The sequence below is a fragment of the Rhea pennata genome, chromosome 6 (assembly GCF_028389875.1).
Source record: "Rhea pennata isolate bPtePen1 chromosome 6, bPtePen1.pri, whole genome shotgun sequence".
NCBI classification, from domain to species: Eukaryota; Metazoa; Chordata; class Aves; order Rheiformes; family Rheidae; genus Rhea; species Rhea pennata.
Genome location: NC_084668.1, coordinates 21,579,955 through 21,604,797, shown reverse-complemented (window position 1 = coordinate 21,604,797; position 24,843 = coordinate 21,579,955). Strand labels below are relative to the sequence as shown.

The 24,843-nt window shown below is 37.3% G+C and overlaps 1 protein-coding gene across 3 annotated transcripts in view; it reads left to right on the top strand.

Moving 5' to 3' along the window:
* STK39 (serine/threonine kinase 39) overlaps window positions 1-24,843 on the top strand; it is a 139,189-nt gene that overhangs the window by 37,173 nt on the left and 77,173 nt on the right. For 2 of the 3 annotated variants that reach the window (XM_062578408.1, XM_062578407.1), the window contains exons 2-5: window positions 13,606-13,718; window positions 19,035-19,143; window positions 20,499-20,640; window positions 22,868-22,923. In XM_062578408.1, coding sequence (XP_062434392.1) covers window positions 13,704-13,718; window positions 19,035-19,143; window positions 20,499-20,640; window positions 22,868-22,923 — 322 coding nt within the window. In that variant the 5' untranslated portion in view covers window positions 13,606-13,703. Of the gene's footprint in view, window positions 1-13,605; window positions 13,719-14,544; window positions 14,666-19,034; window positions 19,144-20,498; window positions 20,641-22,867; window positions 22,924-24,843 lie in introns of those variants that run through there. The other variant, XM_062578409.1, reaches the window with a different exon arrangement.

Here is a 24,843-nt window from a genome sequence, read left to right as displayed (position 1 = left end):
CTGCTGCAAACTTTATTCGCCCGGCGGCGGCGGGCGGCCCTGGGGGGCGGCGGCTGCTTCTAGAACCGGCCCGGCCCCGCCCCGCCCGGCCCGGCCCGGCCCGGCCGCCGCGGTGCCTCGTCCGCGCTGGCCGGCGCCGGCAGTCCGCTCCCGGCTCCCTGCGCCCGGGCCTCGCCGTTAGCCGTGGTGCCAGGCAGCTCCGCCAGTACGCTCTCCCGGCGTTGTGCATACACGCATACGTGTGTGGATATATGTATATAGATACATATACATTATAAAAAATGTGTCATCTTATGTGCATATATATATGCACACACGTGTGTGTATAGCCATACATGTATGTGCATCCGATTAGATTAGTCTGCATTTTTTCCAGTGGTTTAGTGGGGGAGGTGAATCTCACCCACAGATCTGCTGCTATACTAGTGACTTCCTCTTTTATTTTTTTTCTTAAACTGCGCTTTCTCCTCTCCCATCGTTTAATCTTATTTCCCATCTCCTTGTCTTCCTCTGCTCTGTGTGTGTCTGCCCATAATGCTCATGCTGGGATTATAGCTTAATTTCACCCCAGCAAACCTGCTTTTGTCCTAGTTTGCAATGTGAGATTCAGCTCTGCTGTCTTCATCTCTCCACATGGATGTGCAGATGGTCCTTCTCATAGTGCATTTCAATGCTTTGTTTGTATGGCCTGTTAATTCAGATGTGTTTAGTCTTTATCCTGTGTTTGTACTGCGTTATTTTGGATTTTACTCTGTGAAAAGGTGAATATTATTAATAGTATGTGTAATGGAAATTTTCATCGCTTGACCTCAGTTTTATTTTTTGTTAATGAATTACTTTGGAGAAAACTTGGTTTTATTGGTATATAACGTTTTAAATCTCTAACAACTATTGCAGAAGGTAAAGGCCAGATCTATGACTGTGATTGCTATTCCTTAGGAAATAGGCCACTTGCATGAAAAAATCCTAAGAGTCTTGTCTGCTGATGCTATTGGTTGTCTTCAGTATTGCACACCAATTGCTAATTATTGCTGGCCTGATGACAACCACAACTACATGTTACTGATCTGAGTTGTAAATTGTGATGCTCAATTTTGTCATTAAGCTTTTTATGTTCTATAGCCAGCAACTAAGTTGAGTTGAGAAGTATTTCTTCCTTAAAAACTCTCTAGACCCAAATAGTCCTTTCTTGTTCCCATTTGCACCTTCTGAGCTGCAGAAAAGGAACTTGGGAGGCCTCAGGTGTTTGGGGCTTGATGGTGCCACTGCGCTGGTGGCTGATGGCAAGCATTGCCTGGGGCAAGCTGGTGCCCTGCGGCAGGAGAGTACTGTCAGCAGAGGCCCCGCCAGAGACATGGCTTTGCTGGTGAGAGGACTTTGTCTTACTCGCTTTGGGGAACAGATCTGTTAGCCAAGCGGAAGTGATGCTATTAGTATAAGCTGTATCTTTGCTGAGGATTTGCTCTTTATAACTAAACAAGCAAATCCCATTTCTAAGGTAGAAAAGGCCTCAGAAGGTGTTGGATTAAACCTTGTCTAGATTGTGATGTGAGTTGTGTGAATTACTTAAATAATGGTTGTTTCCTGTAGAGGTACCTGCAGAATCACTACATGAGAGATTTGAAATGTCTTTTTCCTTTCTGCTTAAAGCCTTGTATCTTTTGATATGTGAAACCTCTCTAAACATTTGTGTGTAAGCAGGCATCCGATGTAAAGTGTGGATGCTAATCAGGGTAGCAAATACTTATTCATAGAGAAGCTTTATTGCTACTAATGCTATTAAATGTCAATATAATTTCTTTTAATTAAATGAAATTTTGTGGAGGAAATTAAGGTCAGATTATTTTGGTTCAGGTTCTTGGACACACTGAACATCTTTGACTTCAGTTGGACTTTCAATAAGTGCTTACGTGACTTTTCTAACACATTGAGAATAAAATTAAATTTATTCTATATCCTATTAAAAATAACACTTATTTTGGCATATAAATTCCACGCAGCTAACAAAATGTGAACGCAACTTTGGGGATGCTGGATGAATGTTGTTACTTTTAATTTAGTGAAGAACTCTGAAAGCATCGTCTTTTTTTATAACTGAGGGAAGGGGGAATGATGCAGTCTGAACTTGGTTCAGCATTTCATATTCCTTTGCATCAGCCATGCCGGTGTTAATCACACTGTGAACGTGAGTAGTTTCTACTTACTGAAATAGAGCTCTTCACCTTTGGAAAGCACTGCATACCTCTCCCTGAAGAACTGCTTAGTCTCTTAAGGGATGGTTCTGTTACAACACCCTTTTCCAGATGAATGAGAAAACTAACAATATGTTGAAGAATCTCTGGGATTTTTAAAAGGAAAGGTACAGCAGAGTGATTCATCACAACATCTTCTATGTCAACAGAATAGGCTTTATATTGTGTAGTAACTAATACACAGATGCAAAATGGCTAAGGGACTGTTTTGGGGGCATTTAAAAGTTTCAGCAGTGAACATACGACAGAAAATGAAAATCGTTATTAGTGATAGAGGATTTTGTTTAATTTAGCTGTTTCTATCCTGCGGATTTAGCATGTGGGAGAAGTTCTGCTCTTTTTCTCTGTATGAACACAAACTTTTCTTGTTGCTAGTATATGTCTAGTTGAAAGCTGTTTTGAAAACTGATGCCATGCGGTGCAGATGTCAAAAGATACAGTTCTCTTCTCTGCCCATTGCTTTCTTTGAATCTCTCAACAAATACAAGTGTCTGTTAAGGAGAAAACAGTAGCTTTTAAATAGAGCTGCTTATGAGATGTTATTTCATGTTTTTGTTTTCAAGATGGTTAGCCTGTTCCTTATAAGCTCCTGATGCGCAATTTCACAGTACGTTTAATCTGCTCTAACAAACTACTGTTGAAAGGGTCTCACTGATCCGGTAGAAAACTAGTTGTTCTTCCACTGGGTTAGTTTTCTGTCAGATCAGGTTCTCTGACTGGCTTGCATGATTGATAGGCCTGATGCAAGGGAGAGGCTGTTCCTATTAATGCCCACATAAATATCTTTCCTGGAGCAGGAAGAAACCATTCTGATTGCTACCTGCAAATGTGTAGGGTAGAGAGTTAAGAGAGGAGGAAATTCTTGCATTAATTCAGATTGATAAAGGCGGTCCATAAATGTGCACATTTGGAAGTTAAAAAGACGTTCCTAGGTATTAGAACAGCAAGATCCAGAGCAACTTACTACAGTAGGAGTTGTAAGGATGAGAAATGTAATTGCTATGAGGAGAGAACCAGATCTGATTCTTGTGAGGACTGGGATATCTCTTTGTATGATTTTAGTGCATTAACTTAAATTGTGCAGTGGGTTTTAATATATTCGCTGATTTTTTTTTCTAGCTGGATATGATTTATCTAAAGCTAATAACAGCAATATAGTGAGTTTTTTCAGTTTGTGTTTATTATAGAGTCTTTTGAATAAAATAACTGAAATAATTTCTCTAAATTAATGTAACTTACATGTGAGGCTTTTTTTCCTCCTTAGAAGCAATAGAAATCTGCACTGACATTTAAACAGCAATCAGCATAAAAACTTGAAGACTGGATACTGTAATCTTAAAATTATATTTGTATCTCTCAATCTGTAGTGAGGTCTACATCAAGACACAACAGTGTTAATTTACTATTATTATTTTTTAGAAGATTTCTTAGTTCACGCAACCAAATGGTTTTGCCTTGGTTTTTGTAAACTGCATTGGAGTTGATGCTCTCCTACGGCTTGTAGCTTGATGTGTGTAAGACTACTTTGGTGTAATCATGAAAGCAAGAGTCTGTTACAGAGGAGCAGAATTATAGAATTGTTCTATGATTAGGCTGGAAGTTAGTGTCTGTTATAAAACTGTATTTTCACCTCTCCTGCTCTAACTGAATTGGAAAATTAGTTTGGCTAGAAAACAACCATAATTAATTTGAAAATAAGGGGTTACTTCTCCATGATGAATTATCTTTACATTGACTGCAGCTGATTATGAAGGTGTTTCTTTGCTTGAATTCAGCTCTAGTCTTGTACTGCCTTTCTAACTTTGAATTCAAAAATACCTTGTGATTTGTTACCTCAGTGTTCAGTGTTGCTAAGTCAAATGTGTTGGAATTAGTGACTGAAACGGGTTATGATTTGGGACCGTTCTGCTGATTTTATAGTTCTTATTGTAAACAGCTCGTGAGAGATGCTCACATTAATGGCTCTGGGGTCTTTGTTTGCGTTTCTATGGAATGTGATTTATTTATTTATTTATTCCTTGCTGCGTTTGTATTGCTAAGGGCACTTTGTCTGACAGAAAATGGACTCTCCTATATTCATAGTTACCAGAGACCTTACTTTGGCTCTGTAGAGAGGTCTCTGATTATGATGATTAGGAACTGAGGTTCAAGTTTTAATTTTAGCGTAAGCTGTTTAGAGAAGCTTCTCTAAAGTTGTGGAAGTAAAATTACAGTTCTATGATCTGTTAATCAGATGCACTTTGGTACTTTCAATAATTTCTTATTCCCATGCTTGATCAATTGCTTTTTCTTCAAATTTTTTGAAGGGGTTTTCTTTTGAAGCTGTTCTTATAGATTTTTGTACAGCAAATTCACTTGCACTCTGGAATATCACTTGCACTCAATGAAATATTATGCAGCAGCAACTAAAGCTCTGGTCAACTTCAATATTTGCTCTTGCAGAGTTTTTTTTTTTTTAAAAAGCTTTCTTGCATTAGAAACTGCAGTATTTGTTAAGGAATACTTAATTATCTAAGATCTTTTATTTTTTTTTTCCACAAATTTCTAGTATAAAAATATAATTATTTATGATTCAAAACAAATTCTATTCCATATCAATAAATCTTAAAAGTAATGTCTCCTATCTAATCTGTTGTATATACACACATAAAACATAGTATTCATGACTTCAGTTCTCATGATTAATGTTAACATAACTTATTATTTGGGGGGAAAATAATCGATCAAGATTTTCTGTCAAGTAACCATTTGAAGAAATTGTAGAAATGTTAGAAGTTCATTTAGTAGTTTAATAAAAGGTGACTTTTAATCCAGCTATCAGAGTTAAGATGGTCATGGTGCAATTTAGAAATAGTTTTTTGAACATTCACAGTGCTGGCCTGTTAACGAGGCTGTGCTGAGTGTTTTAGTTACCAGATTTGTCTGTATGTGACAGTGTTAGTGTCAGGGAGGGGAGCTTTATCTTGACCTTTTTGAACCAGAATGAATTTTCTGCATTAGAAGTACCAAATGATGAGAGATCAGGTTTTATTTTGCATTGCTTCTAAGAGGTTAGGCTTTGTAAACGATCTAATGATCAATTTTTGTTGTGTAACTTTTTTTTTTAACTCATACAATTGGAATTCAGATTTGACAAGAGGAAGATTGTGAGCCAGCGAGCTAGCAGTGTGCCTTTGAGGGAAAGTATCCTAGGCTGCAACAGAAAAAGCATTGCCAGCAGGTCAAGGAAGTGGTCCTTCCCCTCTCTTCAGCACTGGTGAGGCCATGTCTGAGTCCTGTGTCCTGTGCTGGGCTCCCCAGTACAATACAGACATAGTGGCCCTTCAATGGACTTGCTCTAAGATGGTTAAGGGACTGGAGTACCTCTCATAGGAGAAAAGGCTGAGAGAGGTGGGCCTGCTTAGTCCCAGGAAGAGAAAGCTCAGGGGGAATTGTATCAATGTGTATAAAATGTTTGAAGGGAGAGTATAAAGAAGGTGGGACCAGACTCTTATCAGTGATGCCCAGGGACAGGATGAGAGGCAGTGGGCATGAGCTGAGACACAGGAAGTTCTGTACGGACATAACTATTTATTTGTTTTTACTATTTATTTGTTTTTACTGTGAGGGTGGTACTGCACTGGAATAGGTTACCCGGAGAGGTAGTGGAGTCTTTCTCCTTGGAGATAGTCAAAAGCCCCCTGGATGGTGTCCAAAGCAGCCTGTTCTAGGTGATCTTCTTTGAGCAGGGCATGATCTCTAGAGGTCCTTTCCAAACTCAGCTGGTCTGTGATTCTGTGAAGATTAATTATATTTTACAAGAACCTGAAATTTTGAAAATATACATATGAATGCATGTATGAAAATAGGCAAAAATAATGACAATGGTGTGTAATTTGCTTTGGTTTTGTTGCTGTTGTAACTAAACAGCAAATCTTGTTTTTAACCTTCAGTTTAACAAGTCATCTTTAAGAAAGTTGCATGTAATCAGCATGCAAAAGATGTATGCAAGCAATCAGGTAATTAGCTGATTCTGTTTATCGTTAATGTTTAATTTAGAAAAATGTATAGTTTGGTTTCCTGCTCTTGAAAGCTGTTGTGCTAACCACCTCCATGTCTGAACTCCTGTCTTCATGCTTTCTCTCTCTCCTTCCAAGTATTTCCTACAGCTAAGGTCTAAAACTATGAGTCCAGAAAGGTCCTGTCTGCACAGGAGTTACCTAAGTGCTGTAAGGAGCAGTTCTGATGGTGAACACGTAGAAATTTGAAGGGATTACAATTATTTTTTGATTGTCATTGAGTCTTTGGACAGCAAGGCTTTGCATCTTCAAAGTAGAACCACTTCTTAGGACTAGCACTTTAAGGATGCTTTGATAGCAGAGGCCAAGTTCAAACCTGGGATGGCAGTTCTAGGTTGGCTCATGTGTCGCTTTGAAACAATATTAGAACTGTTTTACTTCTGTTTTTTAAAAAAAGTAAAGAATTGCTTACCTGTAGGTCAGAGACCAGTTGTGTTTTTTCCATAATTTGTTTGTCAAATGGAACCTCTTTGTTAAATGTAAACAAAACCATGTCTGTTCTGACTGGCTTTAGGGATTAAACACCAAGCTCTGAATGTAAAGGAGAATTGAGTAGCTTATGTAGTGGCTACACTTGTAGGCCAAATTTCTTTCTTTTTTCTTTTTCTTTTTTTTTTTTTGACTCTATTGAACAAATAGTTCTCTTTTTTGTTGTTCTTACTGATCCAAAATATTTCAGAACTATAAGACAGCAGTTTTAGTAGATGAAAGCTTCTTCTTTCTGTTAATTATTATTCTTGGCTTTTAAAGGATGGAGATTAAAAATCAGGTTAGTTACTTTTGTTAATTTTTAGGGTTTACTAAAATCACTGGGATACTGTTGAGCAGAAGCAGAGGGGCCATCTGCTAGCAGAATTGAAAAGATAACTATGACATTAGGATATTCACTGGTGCCCAAAATTAAAAGCAAGTTTTTTTTGTTTGTTTGTTTGTTTTGTTTTTTGTTTTTTTGTTTTTTTGTTTTAATATATAAATGAAATCACACTTGGCAGAAATTGATGCTGCTTACCCTGTGTGAATAAATAATTAGCTGCCTTGAATAAGTGGATTTCTATTTATCTCTGGCTTTTGCAGCACAGCCTCACTAGTGGGGTGAGGTCCTGACTGCTGCAATAAATTTCACTGTTTTGAAGTTATTTTTGGTAAAGCTATCGTGGTGGAAGCTTCTGGGTGTAAGGACCATGTCATCCAGCAGTGGCAGAACGAAGCAATGCTGGTGTGAAATCATTGAAAGAAGAACTTTCTTTAAAGCCTTTTTCTTTCTTGCATCAGTTTCTTTGTGCGTGGTACAATGATGTTCTGTGTTGTTGTGCTAACAACTCCATAATTGAAGTGAGCAATGCATGTTGAATGCTTGCTTTTTTTTTCTTGACATCTTATATGGGGCTTGGCTGCTATCGTCTTCCTTTGCGATGCTACGATTGTGTGGCAATGATGCTCATCCTCCCTGGCACCTGCAGCTTCCTGCACAGCACTGTAGTGTTTTTTTTTTTATGCTTAGTAGTTTGATGCAGACATTTAGGTTATGTATCTAAAACTGCAGTGGGAGCACATAGGTGTTTGTAGACCTTTATGTTCCTTGGAGAGGGTGTTCCCCCTTGCCCTCCTCCCTGATGCAAAATGTGCTTTCAGAAAGCAATATGGGATAAGATTGCTGAACTCTGAGACCTTGTATGTAAACTGCTCTCTCACAAGAAGGTAAACAAAATTTGAATTATCTACTGACTCTAATAGCAGTAATGATGACATTTTTAAGTGTCCAACTGTAGAACAAATTTTTTGTTTAGCTCAATGAAGAATCTGAGTAATTGCTGAATGATCAAAATGCCAAAGTAGCAGTTGTATGTATATGCTAGATTTCATGGACAGGTAGTGTATTTTAATTGATTTATGTCAACATCCTGCCAGATAGTGTTGCATGTGAGTTACAAGGGGAGAGACTTGATCCCAGGCTTGGTAAGAAAATAAAGTAGGTAGAAATTTTAACTGAATTGTGCTTACTTGAAGTTCTGAAGAACACACATCTTTTGAAGATTGAAAGAGAAATAGAGTTCATTGCCTGTGAAGTTAAGTTCGGAAAATGTTCGGAGTTTAAGTATGATGGTCTAAATGAGCTTTAAGGAGCAGAATTTTAACTTTTAAACAGTGGAAATATGAAAGAAAATGAGTGATGCTGAAAATGCATGTGGGAAGAGCTAGAAATGGAAAGAAGTTAAAGGTTCTTTTTTTTTTTTTTTCTCAGTTTCTTAACCAAAAGTATTGCTTTACCACTAACTGTTTCAAGACTGGAAAGACTAGTTCTCTAGAATGCTGCCTTGGAATGTGTTGAAGTATCCATTAGTTTGTAACACAGATGTAGTAATGCTGAAGGTACACTATACAGTATTGTGTATTGTATACTATATGTACCATGTAGTTTTTCAAGCTTATATATAAACACAGATGCTTTGTATGTCATATGTAAAAATCATGCTCTTAAGAACCGAAACCTAAGCTAGGTTGCATTTGTGCAAGTACAGATTTATGTATGCTAATTGTGGCTTAAGTGTGTGCTCTGCTGTATGCAAAAGGAATCCTTCACTTATATTGCTTGTAAACTGCACTTAAGAATTAATTAGGGAGTCTGTTCTTCAGAACTGGATTGTCTGAAAAAATAAAATAAAAATAATAGATGTTTTATCCCTTTTCAGATTTTTATTTACTTACTACTGAGTTCTTCTAGAGGTGGTTACAGTTTAATCTTGGATTTGAGGTGGACTCTTAAAATCGATATGCTCTAATGGTTTAAATTTCATAGGAGATTTCTATATCCGGGGGAGCTGAAGAGGGGTGTGGAAATGTAGATGATGTGGGTAGGTATGTAAGAGTTTGTACAGGTTCTGAGATAAGGTAGTTGGTATTCTGTAATTATGACTGCTGTCTAACCTGTCGGACATCCAGTCAGCAAGAAACTGTTGTCATTACCAACAAATTACATCTTCCTCTTGATGTTCTTATCGTATGTACCAAGAAATTAAATAGAAGAAATGTGGTAGGTAGGGAACTGTTGTTGGGTAGAATGTCTGAAGGGACCTAATGAATGCAAAAATCTTTAAAAGATGTTTATATTAGAATACTGTAGAATAATACTGAGCTACTGTACGTAAGACTTGGTAAATCACTGTGGGGTAATGAAGATACTGTTTTTTTTGTTTTGAGACAAAAATAGAAATAGTTCTAGATGTGTTTGGAATAGAGAATTACAGTGCAATGCCGAATGTGTGGGAAGTGTTAGACCTTTATACATAGGGAATAAATGGCAGCAGTGCTGCATGCTTGTATGAAGGAGGAAGTGTGTGTGCACATGTGATGTGCACACAAAGTGGTGCTGCCATCTATCCTCGCTGTCTTTGGTTTTGGAACTTGGCTAGTGGAAAGTAAATAAAACCAAAATATTCGTATCTATAATTGATCACACACCTGTTCAAAGATCCTTCTTTTCATTGCCAACTGGAGACAGGTTCTACACCTATACTAAAGCAGAGAGAAAATGTGTTTGTCAGACTTAGAACAACTTAAAGGAACTTCTTTAGATAAGCTTAAGTCCCTGATGAGTGGTTGCATTTGTAGTGTTTTCATATGCTTTCTGTGAAGCATCTGCAAAGTGCAATGTAGAATATTTCTTTATTTCTGTTTTTAGGTTAGGTCCTTTTAGAACAAGTGAGATACAGCCATTTGTAATTGCTCTTAAGGAGGTTTCTGTTACATGAACCTGATTACAAGCATTTCTAATGGTTTTGCTATATTGAAAGCAGGATGGTATAATGCATGTGGTTCAGAAGGAACAAGTTGACTGTCAGTGCAGAGAGAAGGATGGCAGTAAGAAACATGAGGAGAAGATTAAACTGTCTCTTGTTATCTGTTGTGAAATAGGCATAGTAGGCATCCTGTGGACTGAAATTGCATTATTTCACTATTAACTTTTGATATGAGCTTCCTATTGTAGCAAGCAGGAGAGACTTCCGACTGTGTGGGGGGGAATAATGATTCTTATGAAACTTTTTTGAATCTGACCACCAGTAATCCTTCCTTAGTGTTCTGCATGAAATCCCTTGATAGAAAGGCTTCACAGTTTATCCAACCTGAGCTTTCGTTATACCAGCTTTATTTTCTAAATGGACAAGTATCGTGTATGACTGGATGCTAAAACCAGTATGTGCTTTGTGTGTCATGTAGTGGGTATGTTCCCAGCTATGAGGGATAGGTTTTGGATGCCTTGTAAGGTTCAGTATACCTGAGTAAGCCGTGTCTCCCAACAAGGAATGGTTTACTGTAATCCATTCTACATAAACATGTTCTTTCAGCACTAATCAAATCGTTATGTTTAATGGTTGTCTGTGACAATTCTTTGTTTGTGTGATGTAACACACTCTTGTAGTGTGTTAACTCTTGACTGAAATGCTTATTTGTTGAGTCCTGTCTAATACCTATTCCTTATCAATGCTTCAGTTCTGTACTTGTTTAGTAGACTGGAGTAGAGCATCATTTCTTTATTTACACAGAAGGAGTCTTCAGAGCATATGGGAAGGTTCTGGACTTTCTTCTCCTTTATGCCCAGTTGTTTCCCTTGTGAGCCAGAGAAGGAGAGGGGGAAGTGTTTTAAGTGGAAGGAAGCATATAGCTACCAAGTGCTTGGCTATTTTAGTACCTGGAGCTCTCTTTTTTTTTTTTTTTTTTTTTTTTTTTTCCCCAAACCTGTTTTGTTTGTGTCCCACTGAGAATGCAGGCTGCACAGATTGCATTTAGTATCAAAATACCATACTGCCTAGAGTCTTCAAAAGACAAGAGAAAGAAGAGAAACTGAGCTAGTTTGCTTTATTTTAAACAGCAAAACTTTTGCATTGTCAGTGCATCATCTTCTTGTGATGAAAAATATCCTGCTGGAGCTCGTCTCTGTAGAGGAGAAACTGGAAAAGTGCACTGAAAGGCTCTTTTTATGAATAGCTCTCGCTCTAGTTTGCATCCCAAAATTTCACATCTCATTCTCTTTCAGTAAGCAAAAGAGGAACCGATCTTCAAGTTGTGCATAACAGATGTGCTTACAATTAATTTTGTAATAGAAGAATGTTTACATTGTGGTAAATATATACTAATTGCTTTGGGATTTCATAAAACTTGAGCAGGTAATGTAATGGGGTAGGGTTAGTGATGTGTGATATCTTTTTTTGTAATCAAGTTTTTCCAAAATTAAAAAAAATTACTGTCGTTTGACTCTTGCATTTTAACTTGAGGAAGCAGTTAGGATTGTATACGGGTCTTGCTGAAGAATTTTTTTTTTTTTCCTTTGCGATGCTTTTGTTTTATGTTTCGATGTAGTCTTGGTGTGTGACTGCATTTTAAAGTGCAGATTTGGTTGTTTCCTATGAATAGAGAAAAATACTGGCATATGGAGAAAAGATGCATCAAGGAGAATCATTAATTCTGGTTCCTGTATCCTTAATAGCTAAAGATTTAGTTCCTTCTCCTCTCCCCTCCCCGTACCCCGGCCTACAGTTGTATAGTCAAAATAATGAGAGGATTTGTGTCCTGGTGTGTTGAGTGAGAGCTTCATGAAAATGGCATAGAAGGAATCTTATTAAGAGTTGAATTGTGCTAACTTGCCAGTTTCTTCCTTTGGATGTTTTCTGTAACTTTTTAAATACCTCTTAATTCTTTTATTGGTTAATACCGATATGGGATTTTTTTTAAAGACTGCATTCTCTAAGCTGATGGAACAGGACATGTCAATATTTGCCTGTGACTGCATCCTGAAAACCATAACTGATCTATCCTGTTAAGACTTTTTTTCTTTTTTAAGATAAGCTCAATTTTATATTGTAATAGAATTCATGTACTGAGCTAAAAAGCTTTGTGATTTGAGCAGAGGAAAAGCATGCAATCAAACAATGCATGAAAATATCTAAGCAAATATCAATTAAAACATGGACAATAACTTCCAGTCATGAGTTGGTGCTTTTTTTTCGGGTGTGTGGAAGGAAAAGCTCTCAATTGTTCTTAAGTTGACTGGTAACTGAATCCATGTTTCTAGGGCCTGACAACAAAAGGGCTTTTTGTTGATGATTTGTATTCATCTAGGATATGCCAATTAGTGTGCATAAATAGAACATAATGTATGAGCAGGCCAATGTGATCTGTTGCTCAGTTCAGTGAGTTACTAGAAAACCATAATTAATGTGAAAATAGTTAAAATTACAGGTAGAAGCTACTCAGGGGATTCAGAGGGAACAGTTTCTGTTAGATTTCTGCATGAATGAGCAAGATGCAATTACTTTGAGGAAGTACACTCTGCTGCATCTTATATAGCTGTAAGATGTGAAAACTTGGCAAAACTCTGAATATTGGTTGAGAGCATCTTACTAATTTAATAAGCAATGCTGAGATACTGACTCTGGGGCAAACCCAGTGGGTGCTTGATAAAAGAAGCAATGGGACTTTCTACTCCTGCTATTAGCAAAGAAAACAAAAACAAACTTATTCTAAGGAACACTAGTTCCTCCCAAATTCTGTTGGAGTCCATCTAGCATTGTCATCTTTGAGGTATGATCGTATGTGATTTGGATGTCAAGCGTGACTTTTTCCCTGCCAGGCCCTAGAGCAACTTGCACCCTCTTATTGCTAGTGTGATACTTGTGCCTCGTGCTCTTTACAAGGATCAGCATGCTCTTTTGTCTAGGCTGTTATCCTAATCATAGTAGACGTGCAATAATGCTGATGAAACTGTAGAAGATTCGGCATGTACAATTTTAGCAATGTTTCTGTTTGTTGAGCAGTGGGGACAAAAGCCTAGCAAGCAGAGACTGACCTGAAAGAACTGAAAGAAATAACATTGGACAAAGCAATCCCCTTGTCCTCCTCTCCCTCCACATTTGACACTTCTAATCATGTTAGCCCTGCAAGTTGTTAAGTAATTAAATTATTGATTGAAATGAATGTGTCCAAAGACAAAAGGGTAATGACTCCTAAGCTTTGAAATGCATCTCAGTGGTGGGTGCCACTTGATAAATGAGCCTGCTATTTTAAGTTCTCTTCTTTGGAATTGTTTGAATATGGAACAGAGTCTCTGAACTAGAGAGCTTTTCTTCACCGTTTGAGAAGTGTGCAAGCTGTCTTGCTGGTGGAAAGGCGCACGTGTGCGGGAAATACTGAAAAAGGGTTAATGTAAGGTTCTCTAGTTCTTGGCTGCTGGGTTCTTGTGTTCGATGCTGGTTGGAACTCCTGTCACATTAAGTCTGTGTTCCTTTTCTGCCTTCTTTCAGGTAGTGGTGCTACAGCAGTTGTCCAGGCAGCGCTATGCAAACCCAGGCAAGAACGTGTAGCAATAAAGAGGATCAACTTAGAAAAATGCCAGACCAGTATGGATGAGTTACTCGTAAGTAAATCAGAGGAGAACACATTGTAGGGAGACAGTTTTGTGTTTTGATCTTGATTTTGCTTGATGTAAGAGTAAGGGCAGGATTTCATGCAGGATAATAGAGGGGAAAAGGACTTAAAATCATCTGAAAGAAATGTGCCCTTGCCCTAAAATGTCAGACAAATATATACTTCCTCATGCCCTCAAAAAGAAGAGGTACAAATTTGAATCCTTTGAGTTAACCAACTGTTGAGAGCTCTGGGAAGAACTTTAACCCTTGCTTTCTGGAGACTTGGTTTTTGAGAGTTTACTTTATGATTGTCTGTCATTTCCTAATACTGAGGAAAAAGTATATTCTCCTTTGTTTAGAAACTGATTAAAATATAAAGGTAATAATAGGTCTCCTTAAAATGTCTAAAGCAGAGAAAAAGGCAGAAACTAGTTGTTTGAATATTTTTGTAATGATATTTTGAGGGGTGGGGCTGGGGTAAGAATGGTTATGTGGTCATGCACACAAGGAAACTCTTGTTAATGCTAATAACACACAACATCCAATAGGCAGTAAGAAACCACATGAGGAATGCTGTTTGTTTGCATCACTGATCAAAGGAGGAAGGGACCTGTAGGATGCTCTTTGTAAAAGGAACTACAGGAGTCTTTCCTCTGCAGTGGTTATAGCAATCCAGACAAAGTTGCAAAGAACTTAAAAGTTGAACTTGTTGCTTTTTGTCATTCCTAGTCAGGTTTCTATGAGCCTAATGCTTATTTATACATAGGCAGCAAAACAAGAATTAAAGGATGCAAAATCATTCTAAAAGTGAGAACACTCTCTTCTGTTCCACAGGTTATACTACTGCCTAGAGACTGTGGGCTTTTTCTAATGCAGAAATTCCTGCCTCTGAAGGAAATGATCTCCTCAGCAGGGAATTGCCAGTTCAAAAGATATCTTGAATTTGATACAGAGGGTATGGTCCATCTAGTTTCTTCAGATCAAATGGCTTGTTTACAGTGGAGGACCCAAAATGCTCTTCCCCTGGTGATTGATGGCATTTGCCTTCAGTTTACGTAACAGCTTGTATGGAACATTGTTGTGTTTTTAGAGGGCTGTGGCAGTGAAATCTACTTCTGAGGTAGTGAGGTTTCTGTCCAACTAAACTCAAAAAATAAGTGTAGCTCTGAACCATGTTTAAAAGAGAACTGCCCAAGGTGAGGCTGTGCATGATGTATTAACATCTACAGCCCATAGAGAACATTTTCATAAGGCTACCAACACTATTACATCGTAATGTAATATAAAATGATCAAACCTTCTTTTGTTTTAGCAGAATTTGAACTGATGGTGGAAATTAGGAAAAAAAAGTTTCAGCAAATAAAAACAGGCCAAACTACCAAAACTCCACAAAAGATATCCAGCTGATATAGAGATGTGGCTACAACTCGATACAAGCTTGTACAAGTTACATTAGCAAGAACTTGAGTGACCTTTACTGCTGAGATGTCTCCACTGTCTGCTAAATGAGGCAATAGATATTGAACTTCTAGTCCCACATTGTTTTCTTTTTGTACAAAGGCAACTGTCCATGCCGTCATTTTTTAACCTAAGTCAATATCTGCTGTTCTGTGTTCAGATGTTTTCTTTTATTTGTTAATCTGTATCGATCTGAACATAAATTCTGGCTCTCTGAGTTCGTAGGACTGCTTTAGGAGGGTAACAAAAAGGCCATGTATGATATTTTATTTTATAGATGTGCGTATACTTGTGTGCACACACATAACTAAAATTTTTTTCCCCGAGGGAAAGTATATTCTGATAGTGTTTTTATCTAGAGATTTTTAAAAATTTGTTTAAAAAATAGAGATGATACTCTGGAAAAGGTCATAAATTACTTTAAGAAAGGTTGTCATACCTGTCCAAACACTTTTATTTCAGTTAATATTTAGAATGTTCCTAGGTTTGAGTTTTTAATATCATTTTTGAATCTATTCAGTTTTTAAGCACTTATTTTTATGATGAAACAGTTTCCTTTGGCATAAGAATCTTTCAAAACTCTGTTCCCCAAACATGCTGTTTTGTAAAATCCTGAGGATAAGTATTCATTGATGATGTACATGCAAAGACACTCTTGACAAATCCTCCACTATGTGGCCTTTAGAGAAATGGAAATGCAGCAAGCCTGATGCCCACATAAGCAGACTTAGGATTTGGGCTATTGCCAATTGAAGTAGAAAGGTAATGGGGGAGGGAGGTTAAATAATACCGAGGTTACATAAACTGCCGAACTCCTGAAATTCAATACTCTTGTTTCTGGCATTGTCCTCTCTTCTCACTATTGCAGGCTAAATGTAACTTAACTCCACAAGCCAAGGAAAAAGTTCCTGTCTTTAATGTTATCCAGACTGGATATTTTACCCCATCCCCTTATTCTCAATCTAAAAAGAAATAAAATGTGTAGCATAGCTTATTCTCTGAACTTTTTAGGAAAGATGATAAACTCAGGACAGCCTGAGTAAATGCTGGTTTGAACTACTTTTTAATGTTCACTTCAGCAATAATCCTACTGTACATTATTGTGTTTACTATCTTTTAGACAGTGGACAAATACTTGTTACTAAGGAGGAACTCTTGTATCCATGTGCAAGCTTGGCTGATGCAATGGAGTACCATCACGTAAATACGAAATGCTGAAGTTGTTCAATAAAAGTAAAATAAAGGAGGAGGCTTTTATCTAAAGGCCCTGACAGACCTGTTTCTAGATGACTGTCTCTTTTACCAATAAACTTAGTTTGAAACTTTTTTCTAATGATTTGAGATTCTGCTCTGGGTAGGCTCCTTGAAATAGCCCCTTGTATTTAAAGGCCAGTCCCACAAAAGTGCCAGATTCCAGGTGCCCGTGAGACAGGTCCTCAGGAAACGCACGCGCGCGCGCACACACGCATATACACACACACACCCAAACACCTGCCTGTTTGCTTGCAGCTGGACCCTGCTCTTGTGAATGCTACAAGTTAGTGCTACCACCAAAAATAGGTGTGTCCCAACCACTCATTACTACATCACCTGCACTTGTGCTGGTTGCTCTTTGTGCTCTTTGTATGGCCTGTCCATGGGACTGGATCAGAAATAACCTGGCCAGAAAAGTTAACTTTTAACCTGGGCATGTGTCCTGATGCGGTTCACAAGCAGTTCTAGCACAAAGAACGGAAGTGGAGAGATGAGGGAGAGATTTTTAAATGATAAGTGCCATTATGGCTTTGGTGCTTTAAAATGTCTAAAATGAAGTAAATGTGAAGAATGCTCCTGGATATCCTAGTATAAACTGAGAGTATATTTTAAGTGAACACTTTCTCTCACCTGTGCATATCCTGGACTTCAACCAAATAACTGAGGATGGAGGTGTACTGTTAAATTGTGAGTGAGATGTGCTATCTGAAGTTGAAGATCTAAACTGATACTTTTCTAGTTAAATTATAATCCCATATCTCTCATGGACTGTTTAATTTCATTATTTTGTTTTGCAAGGAACTTGATTTGAAAAAGTCACCAAAGCTGAGACATAAGGTGTCTTTGGCCACGGTTACTGTGATCGCTCAATTTTTGCTGCTATTGATTCAGGCAGCTGAAATACTCAAAGTGCTTTTCCGCTGAAGATTGTGAAGGCAGCTCGTTCCATTCCTGCAGTATTCATGTGTGTGTGTAAAGCAGATGAGGTGTATCTTTGCCCACTAGTGACAAGTAGACTTTTTGAGCCATTGTTATGTTACCAGCATAGGAAAACAGTAAAAATATATAAGAAATGAAATAGCAATATAGATTGGGAACATTACAGTAAAAATTTGATATGGAAAGCTGAATTAAAATCCTGAGTAGTTTGATTTGAGTTTAAGCTGGCACATCTGCTGGGAAGGAGAAATGTGTTGTACATTTCTTCTCCACTGTTTTTCCCTCTACTTTCTCCCACTAAAAAATGTTAATTTGCAAATTGATCAGTTAGGCTCATTGCATGGCTACACAGACATTCCTCCTTGTGTGGTTCAGGGCTGAGAGGCAGTCTAGGGAGGAGGACTTTTGACAACAGGGCTAGCTGAGATGTGTGTCATACTACAGCCTGACTTAATAATCACCAAAAAGTATGATGAAAATAAATCAAAGTCTTTAATGCAAAAATTAACATTTTATTGGAAAGCTACTGTGACGTGATCTCAAATGCATTGCAAATAACCAACAAAGAAAATCTTTCAAAACATTCACTGAAATGAGGCTGAAAGTTGAAAATGGCATCGTGGCAGCTTTAATCAATCTAATAGGGATCAGCCACAGGCCCTGTCTTTTCGGGGAGCGAGGAGAGGTAGAATAATTAGTTTTTAGCTGTATTGGCTTGCTGACTGGTTCACTGTCCAGCATCATGTCCTCTGGCTCCAGAGGTGGGTAAGAGCCATGTGGCTGGCAACAGAGAGGCGGAGGGAGGTAGGGCAGTGGTAGCCGGAGTCGCTGTGAGGCCAAACCCTCAAGTACAAAGGAGGCCTAAAGGCCTCTACGTAGAGAACTCGGAGCAAAGCATATTTGCCTCAAAGGTGTTACTGAAAAATCTATGTAAAACAGTGAATAAAGAGGACTATACTTGAACTAAAAAAAAAAAAAAAGAAAAACAAGGCCTTCATTCTTGATGTGTACAGCTGTGGTGTGTCATAGATGGTGTTACTTGGCAGTGCCATGTCGTGCATCTGTTGGTGACTGTATGTTCCTCTACTCAGTTGTTTCCTCTGACTTTTCCTCTCAATCTGTAATGTTGCTTTTTTTCTCTTGCACTTCTGTCTGCTTATTTGGCCTTGTGGTGTGCACCTGTCCATCCAAGTAGTAAGCAGAGCCAGTGATGCTGTCCACTTTGTCCTGCAGCCTCCTTCCTTCTTCTCTCCCTTCTGCCTCTATTCTACTGGTTTTAAACCCCTTTGAACAGGAGAGACAATAGGTTTTAATCTTCCCTCAAGTTCTGTTATCCAGCCTCTACCCACACCTTCAGCTCCTGGAGACTCTTCATTCTTCATTGCTCACTCTGAACTTGGAACTTTAACACTAATTTCTCTGCTGCTCTAAGAAGAAAATTGATGTAGTTATCTTTGTATCTTCTGGCCAAACCTCCCTTGCATTCCTTGTAATATGTTTTGTCTTGCATGTAGATTTATAGGTAAATTGAAATGTTTTGGTGCCTTGATGCATATTTTGTGCTTATATCAGTGCTGTTACAGTATTTCACTTCAGAAATCAATTAAACTTTCACTTTATTCAAGCAGAACTGACAGCTGGCCATATTATGCTGGGCTTTGTATTTCTTACAGAAAGAAATTCAAGCTATGAGTCAATGCAATCACCCCAATGTGGTGACCTATTACACATCTTTCGTGGTGAAGGATGAACTTTGGCTGGTTATGAAGCTGTTAAGTGGAGGTAAGTTACTCTTTTTATTTGTTTAGTTGTAAGGAATTTATAAGAATTTTAATACCATTTGTGCCTTATTTGAGCTAACTGACCTACATCAAGCAATGAGGAGGGGGAAAGACTGTATGGGATAAACCTTGAGACAAAGGCATGCTGAATGACATAGCAGAAATGTGTGAGCTTAAAAAGTTTATGTATACTGATATTGCATACAAAGAATTATTGAGGTAAACTATAACTTTATATTCTGAGTCAATATATTAAAATTTTGTGGTAAGGCTGTGTAGGGAAAACTATTCTGGTGAGAATTTAGCCAGTGTGTCTCTTTTTTTTTGAGTTACAAGTCTATTCTGTTACTGTAAAAAATGCACATATTTCTGACTTTGTAATGGACTTTTCTTATTCTTTACCCAAGAAGGACTATATCTAAAACAAGTGTTATACATATCGCATCCTTTTTATTGCTTAAAAAACTAACCAAACATCCATAAGAATTTTTATAATAATGATTAATGGTATAAAAATCTTAGTTCTGTGGGAGAAAAATGGATTGAACTGAATGTGCTTGTGGTTTAGAAAACTGAGGCCCCCAACATAAGATGGGGCTGTTGGTTGCTAATGGTGTGCTTCAAGATTAGTCTTGATGGCAACAGACTTCTGTACCGTCACACTCAAAGCAAAAATGGGAAGTGCTCATAAAATAACAGTGTTACTTTGTATTTGGTTAAATTTGAGGACTGTTAAGTCATACTCTGTAAAATTGATAACCATCAAAAGTAGCTACAAGCCCTGAGAGAAACCAGTGATCTGTGACAGAAGCTTACTGTGAACTGCTGGAAAATGCTGGTATAAATGAAATTATTACCATTTCTTGAAACTAAGAATATCTAAAGTTCAGTGCCACACTGCATATTGCTAGGGATGCAGTTGTCTTTTTTTTCTTATGGAGAATGTCTCATTTCAGTCTTGCAATTGCACGTTTAGCTTGGGTGGAAAATGTCCGAACCATAATGTAAGATGGATCATAAACCAGAATGTGATTGCTGTGCTTGTGTGTTTGAATGTGGGATACTTTGAATTTTTAATAGATAATAGCTTAGAAATCTGTTACCAGATCTTTCTAATGGACTGTTGAATATCAAAGTATTCTTGACAAAGCATTACTTCGCTTCTCCATTTATCCAGGTAGTTGCATGCTTTGTTCCGAGAGCTGACTAGCTGAGGTGTTTGCACATACAAGCAAAGATTTAAATTGGAGTAGCATGGAAAGAATAAAGAAATACTTTTGCAAGAGTCCAGTATGATAATGCTGTATATATATGGTTTTGTTTTTTGTTTTTTTTTCTTTTGGATCTTCAATATAGGTTCAATGCTTGATATCATAAAGTATATTGTCAATAGAGGAGAACACAAAAATGGTGTCCTTGAAGAACCCATAATAGCAACAATTCTTAAAGAAGTTTTGGAGGGGTTAGACTACCTACACAGGAATGGGCAAATTCACAGGTGGGAGCATACATTCAGTGAAAAGCATTTTCAAATTTGCATCTATAGTTTGTGCTTGATACTGGTAAGCTGCAGTTACTAAGCAAATTGTATGGCCTCCTTCACATATTGTAAATATGATCAATAATTGTCAAATGATGATGCTCAGGCAGATGCTCTACTGCAGGCAAGTGTAAAGTACTAGTGATAAATTGGTCTTTATCCTGTTTTTCCTTCATAGAATAGGTCTGTGCTGTGCTAAGTCTGTGAAAACTGTGGTCTGTATTGCTGTGGCTGCTGGTACTCCAAATATCTAATCTGAATTTAATGCATGTGACAAGGCTCCTGGCTTGTGTATCATATTGCATAGTAAGCCCGTAACTGTAACTTGGGTACTGCTGTATAAGTGTGAACATTAATTTCTTCCTGATAATTGGTAGCGTCTAATACAATTCTATGGATCTTTCTTTATGACCGTACTGGAAGCAGGTTTGATGCTGTGGAATATTGGCATGTTGGCATATATGCATCTAGCGATTATTCTCTTGGCACTGACTTCCCCGGTATAAACTATGCAGATCCCTCAGGTTGATCTGTACATCTGCTGTAGTGATCCACAGGTTGTTTCCACTGTTTGGATGATGGAAGTGCTGTACTCTGACTTACCTAATTAGTTTTACTGAGGTGAGTTGGCCTTTTAAGGGAGGGTGCCTACAACAGGCTCTCTGTTCCAAGCACTACCCTTTTACAAGAGAATATTTGAAACAAAAAACAAAGTCACTGAGTCAAAACTCCAAGAATGGAAGTAGAGCAGATGAAGCACAGTAATGGCTCTTTGTGCCCCATCTTATAAGTGACGTGCCTGCAATGTAAATCGAGAAATGTTTCCTCCTTTTGCAGAAAGCAAATTGAGATAAATGGAGAAATAACAATTATCTTGACTTCTGGTCTGGAATGCCAAAGATCTGCAGCAAACCTTAATTTGTAGTCTTCTATTCAGCTGATACTGTTGCAAAAGGAACATTTATTGGTTTTTAAGGATAACAGAACCCTTTGAGATCGGAACTGGGATTCCTCTTGTCTCTTCTTAAAGCAGTCTGAAAAGATCAGAACGCAGATAACAACTTGTTACATCTGAGACTTCTGCTTTTTAAAACATCTAACTTAGGAACTGTGAAACCATGAAAATCCTGTTCAAAACAACACAGTGTGCATTTCTTCTCCAGTTTACCTTGTAAGCGAAAACTGTAGTAGTTCATAGGAAGCAATATCAGGTGGTATGTGCCAGCTGGAGATTCTGTTTCCAAAATAGCAGCAGGATTATTTTTCTCATTAATTAATTCTCCTTTTTATATAAAGAAGCAGATGATGTTACTTTTCAATAGCAGTCATGTTAATTATTTTCAATAAATCCTGGAAAGATTGTTTTGCTCATATCTGTAATATTTATGGTGTGTTTCTACAAATGTAAATTACATTATAAATGGGATTTACATTTCCCTTTTTAAAGTAGGGGGGAGGGCTTCAAACTGGAAAGGTTTATGTTTAACTTTATGCATATAAGTAGTGTGTTAAGTGGACAGATAGCTGAATTTTAAGCACATGATGAACTTTTGACAGATTCCATCTTACTTAAGTTTTCATAGTGGTACCCTATAGAAAAACATATTTGCTGTTCCAGAGTTTTAGTAACTTCATTAAATAGATATTAAATAGTAATTTACCTTTCTTGAAGATGGATCATAGAAATGCTTTATGGAAGAGATCAATGAAGAAATTTTTTTTTCCAACTTTTTTTCATTAATGATACAGTTGGATGTTAAATATGCTAATTGTTCCTATAAAATTTTGAAACAGAGATTTTGTGAGATTACATTAACAAATTGTAGGTAAAACAGAGTTTGAACCTAAGTATTTCTGTTCTGACCAGCTGTTTCTGAATTCTGCTTGCTTTATGTCAAAGCTGAATTTGGGTCTTTGTATTAAAAAAAAAAAAAAAAAAAAAAAAAAAGAAAGAAAGAAAATGTATTTTTAAAAAGTTTGAGTTCAACATGCTGTTTTATTTTGAAACTGTTACATTCTATGCTTCGGTTTCTTTTTCTGCCTTTTGAAGTTTCAAACACTAATGTGAAGTTAATCTGTGAATGTTTTCTGTTGTTGCCTTTTTTTTCTTCTTTCTTTCTTTTTTTAAATGTAGAATATATTCCTATATGTATTTTATACCTGAAGGTAACTCTGTGTGTTCTAGGGATTTGAAGGCTGGCAACATTCTTCTGGGTGAAGATGGCTCTGTACAAATAGCAGGTAAAGGCAGTGGTGAAAGTGTAATGGCTAAATAAAAGAAAAGGGAAACTGAAGCTGGTTTAGGAACAAGGGATACATCTAGAAAACTCTTCTGTTGGCTTTTAGTGGCTCTTTCTGGTATGTAGTAGTTCCTCTGCAAGTTATCCTGTTTCAGGATGCTTAGCTAATGATAAATGCTTTGGAAATTATTTGATATTTTTCCATGTCCTATCAAATATGTCAAAACACATTTTTATGTCTTCTTAATGTTTCCTTTACAATTACCTATGTATTGTAAAGAGCTTGCAAAGGGTACATTTTTGCTCAACTTTATTTCATTCTTCTGTACCCCAGTGTTCTCTAATGAAATATTTCTGCAGGTAATCAAATATCCATGTTAAAGTATATACTGCATGTCATGATTACCTTGACTGTAACTTTTATAAAACTGATCACTGAGATATGCAGTTTCTGGGCGAGTAGATGTTCTGGGTTCTTTATTTTGTTTGTTTATTTTTGCATTTCTACCATTAGTCTTATAACAGTATCAGTTGAAAAAATAAGTGCAGGCAATATCCTTTATAGAATCTTAAATATCCTCTGAGAGTATCTACATTCTTCTTGAGTCATAGTCTGTAAGAATCAAATTATTTGGTCCTCATAATATAATAACACCTTTAGTACTGAGTAAAAGACGAAAGGTTTTCCAAACTTCATATCCTATCTCCCAAGTCAGTATCAAGTATCTAGAAAATAAAACAAACAGGTGATATCTGTGACACTTTTTCCTTCTGTCCTGAGTGCTCAGGCTCTACACAGTTTACAGCTCGTGACCCTAGGGATGAAGTCTTTGTGTGTGTTTGCCCTTAGTAATAAAAATGGCTATAACTAGAAGCTCTTTATTACATAAAAGATGCTTTCAAAGTATCAGGTAAATGTGTGTTTTGAGGGGCTTTAATATTGCAGTGTCTGCAGTTTTTGAAATTGGATGGAAAAACATGAGCTGGCAAGTGAATTAGAACAGCTCTAAGTTTTCTGTTGGAGTGCAAAAGACTCAAACTAAGAAATCAATTTTGTAGGCTTGAATTCTAATAAGATAGTTAATATTATTCACTTGACATATTCTACAGTTGTCTTAATTTTCTGTAACGTTTTTAGGCGATTGCTAAGATCATAGGTCTGTATTCCAAAGCATTGTAGCTCAAATATTGAGATCGTTTCATACTATAAAGAATTGGATATCTCATAGTAATAATAATGAAAAAATCAAAAATCTAATGCAGCTTTTCAGATCTGTTTGTTTTTAGATAGTGATCTTCACCCATGATCAAATGTCTTCTCACATTGATCAGATTATCATTCAAACAGCTTAGTTTATCCCTTTCTGTTTCAATTGCAGCGCTTAGTTTCTTGACCTTTACTCCCTTTTTGCTGTAGGCATCTTAATGAGTAAGGCTGTTTATTGTGCTGTTTTGTTTTAAAGCACAATATTCTTTGCAGAGCAGGAAGCTTTAGCCTTCCTATTCATTTAAAGAAAAAAAAGTTAAATAGTCTCGTGACTCGGTCTTAATATTCTACGTAAAACCACTGAGCTTGTAACATCTAGTGCCTTGGACAAACAAGATAATTGGTACTTCATCAGGTTTCAGCCTTCTAAGCTTGAGTTGCCTGAAGAGGGTTAAAAATACCAAATCCGTGAAGGAGTAGAAATGCAAGATGAGGTAGGGCGCATACAGTAAGGAACAGCTGCATTCAGGGATGAGTGAAAGACTAGAAGGTATGGGCTGAGTGAGTGAAGTGTTTAGTCAGGCTGAGAGATAACAGTTGTATTGAAACTTGTCAGAAAAGTGTGTGTTTTGAGGAGTCTCAGCAGAAGTCTGACTCTTCAGTTTTATGCATAGCTGGCTATTGAATCTGCACATTCTGTGCATATACAGAAAT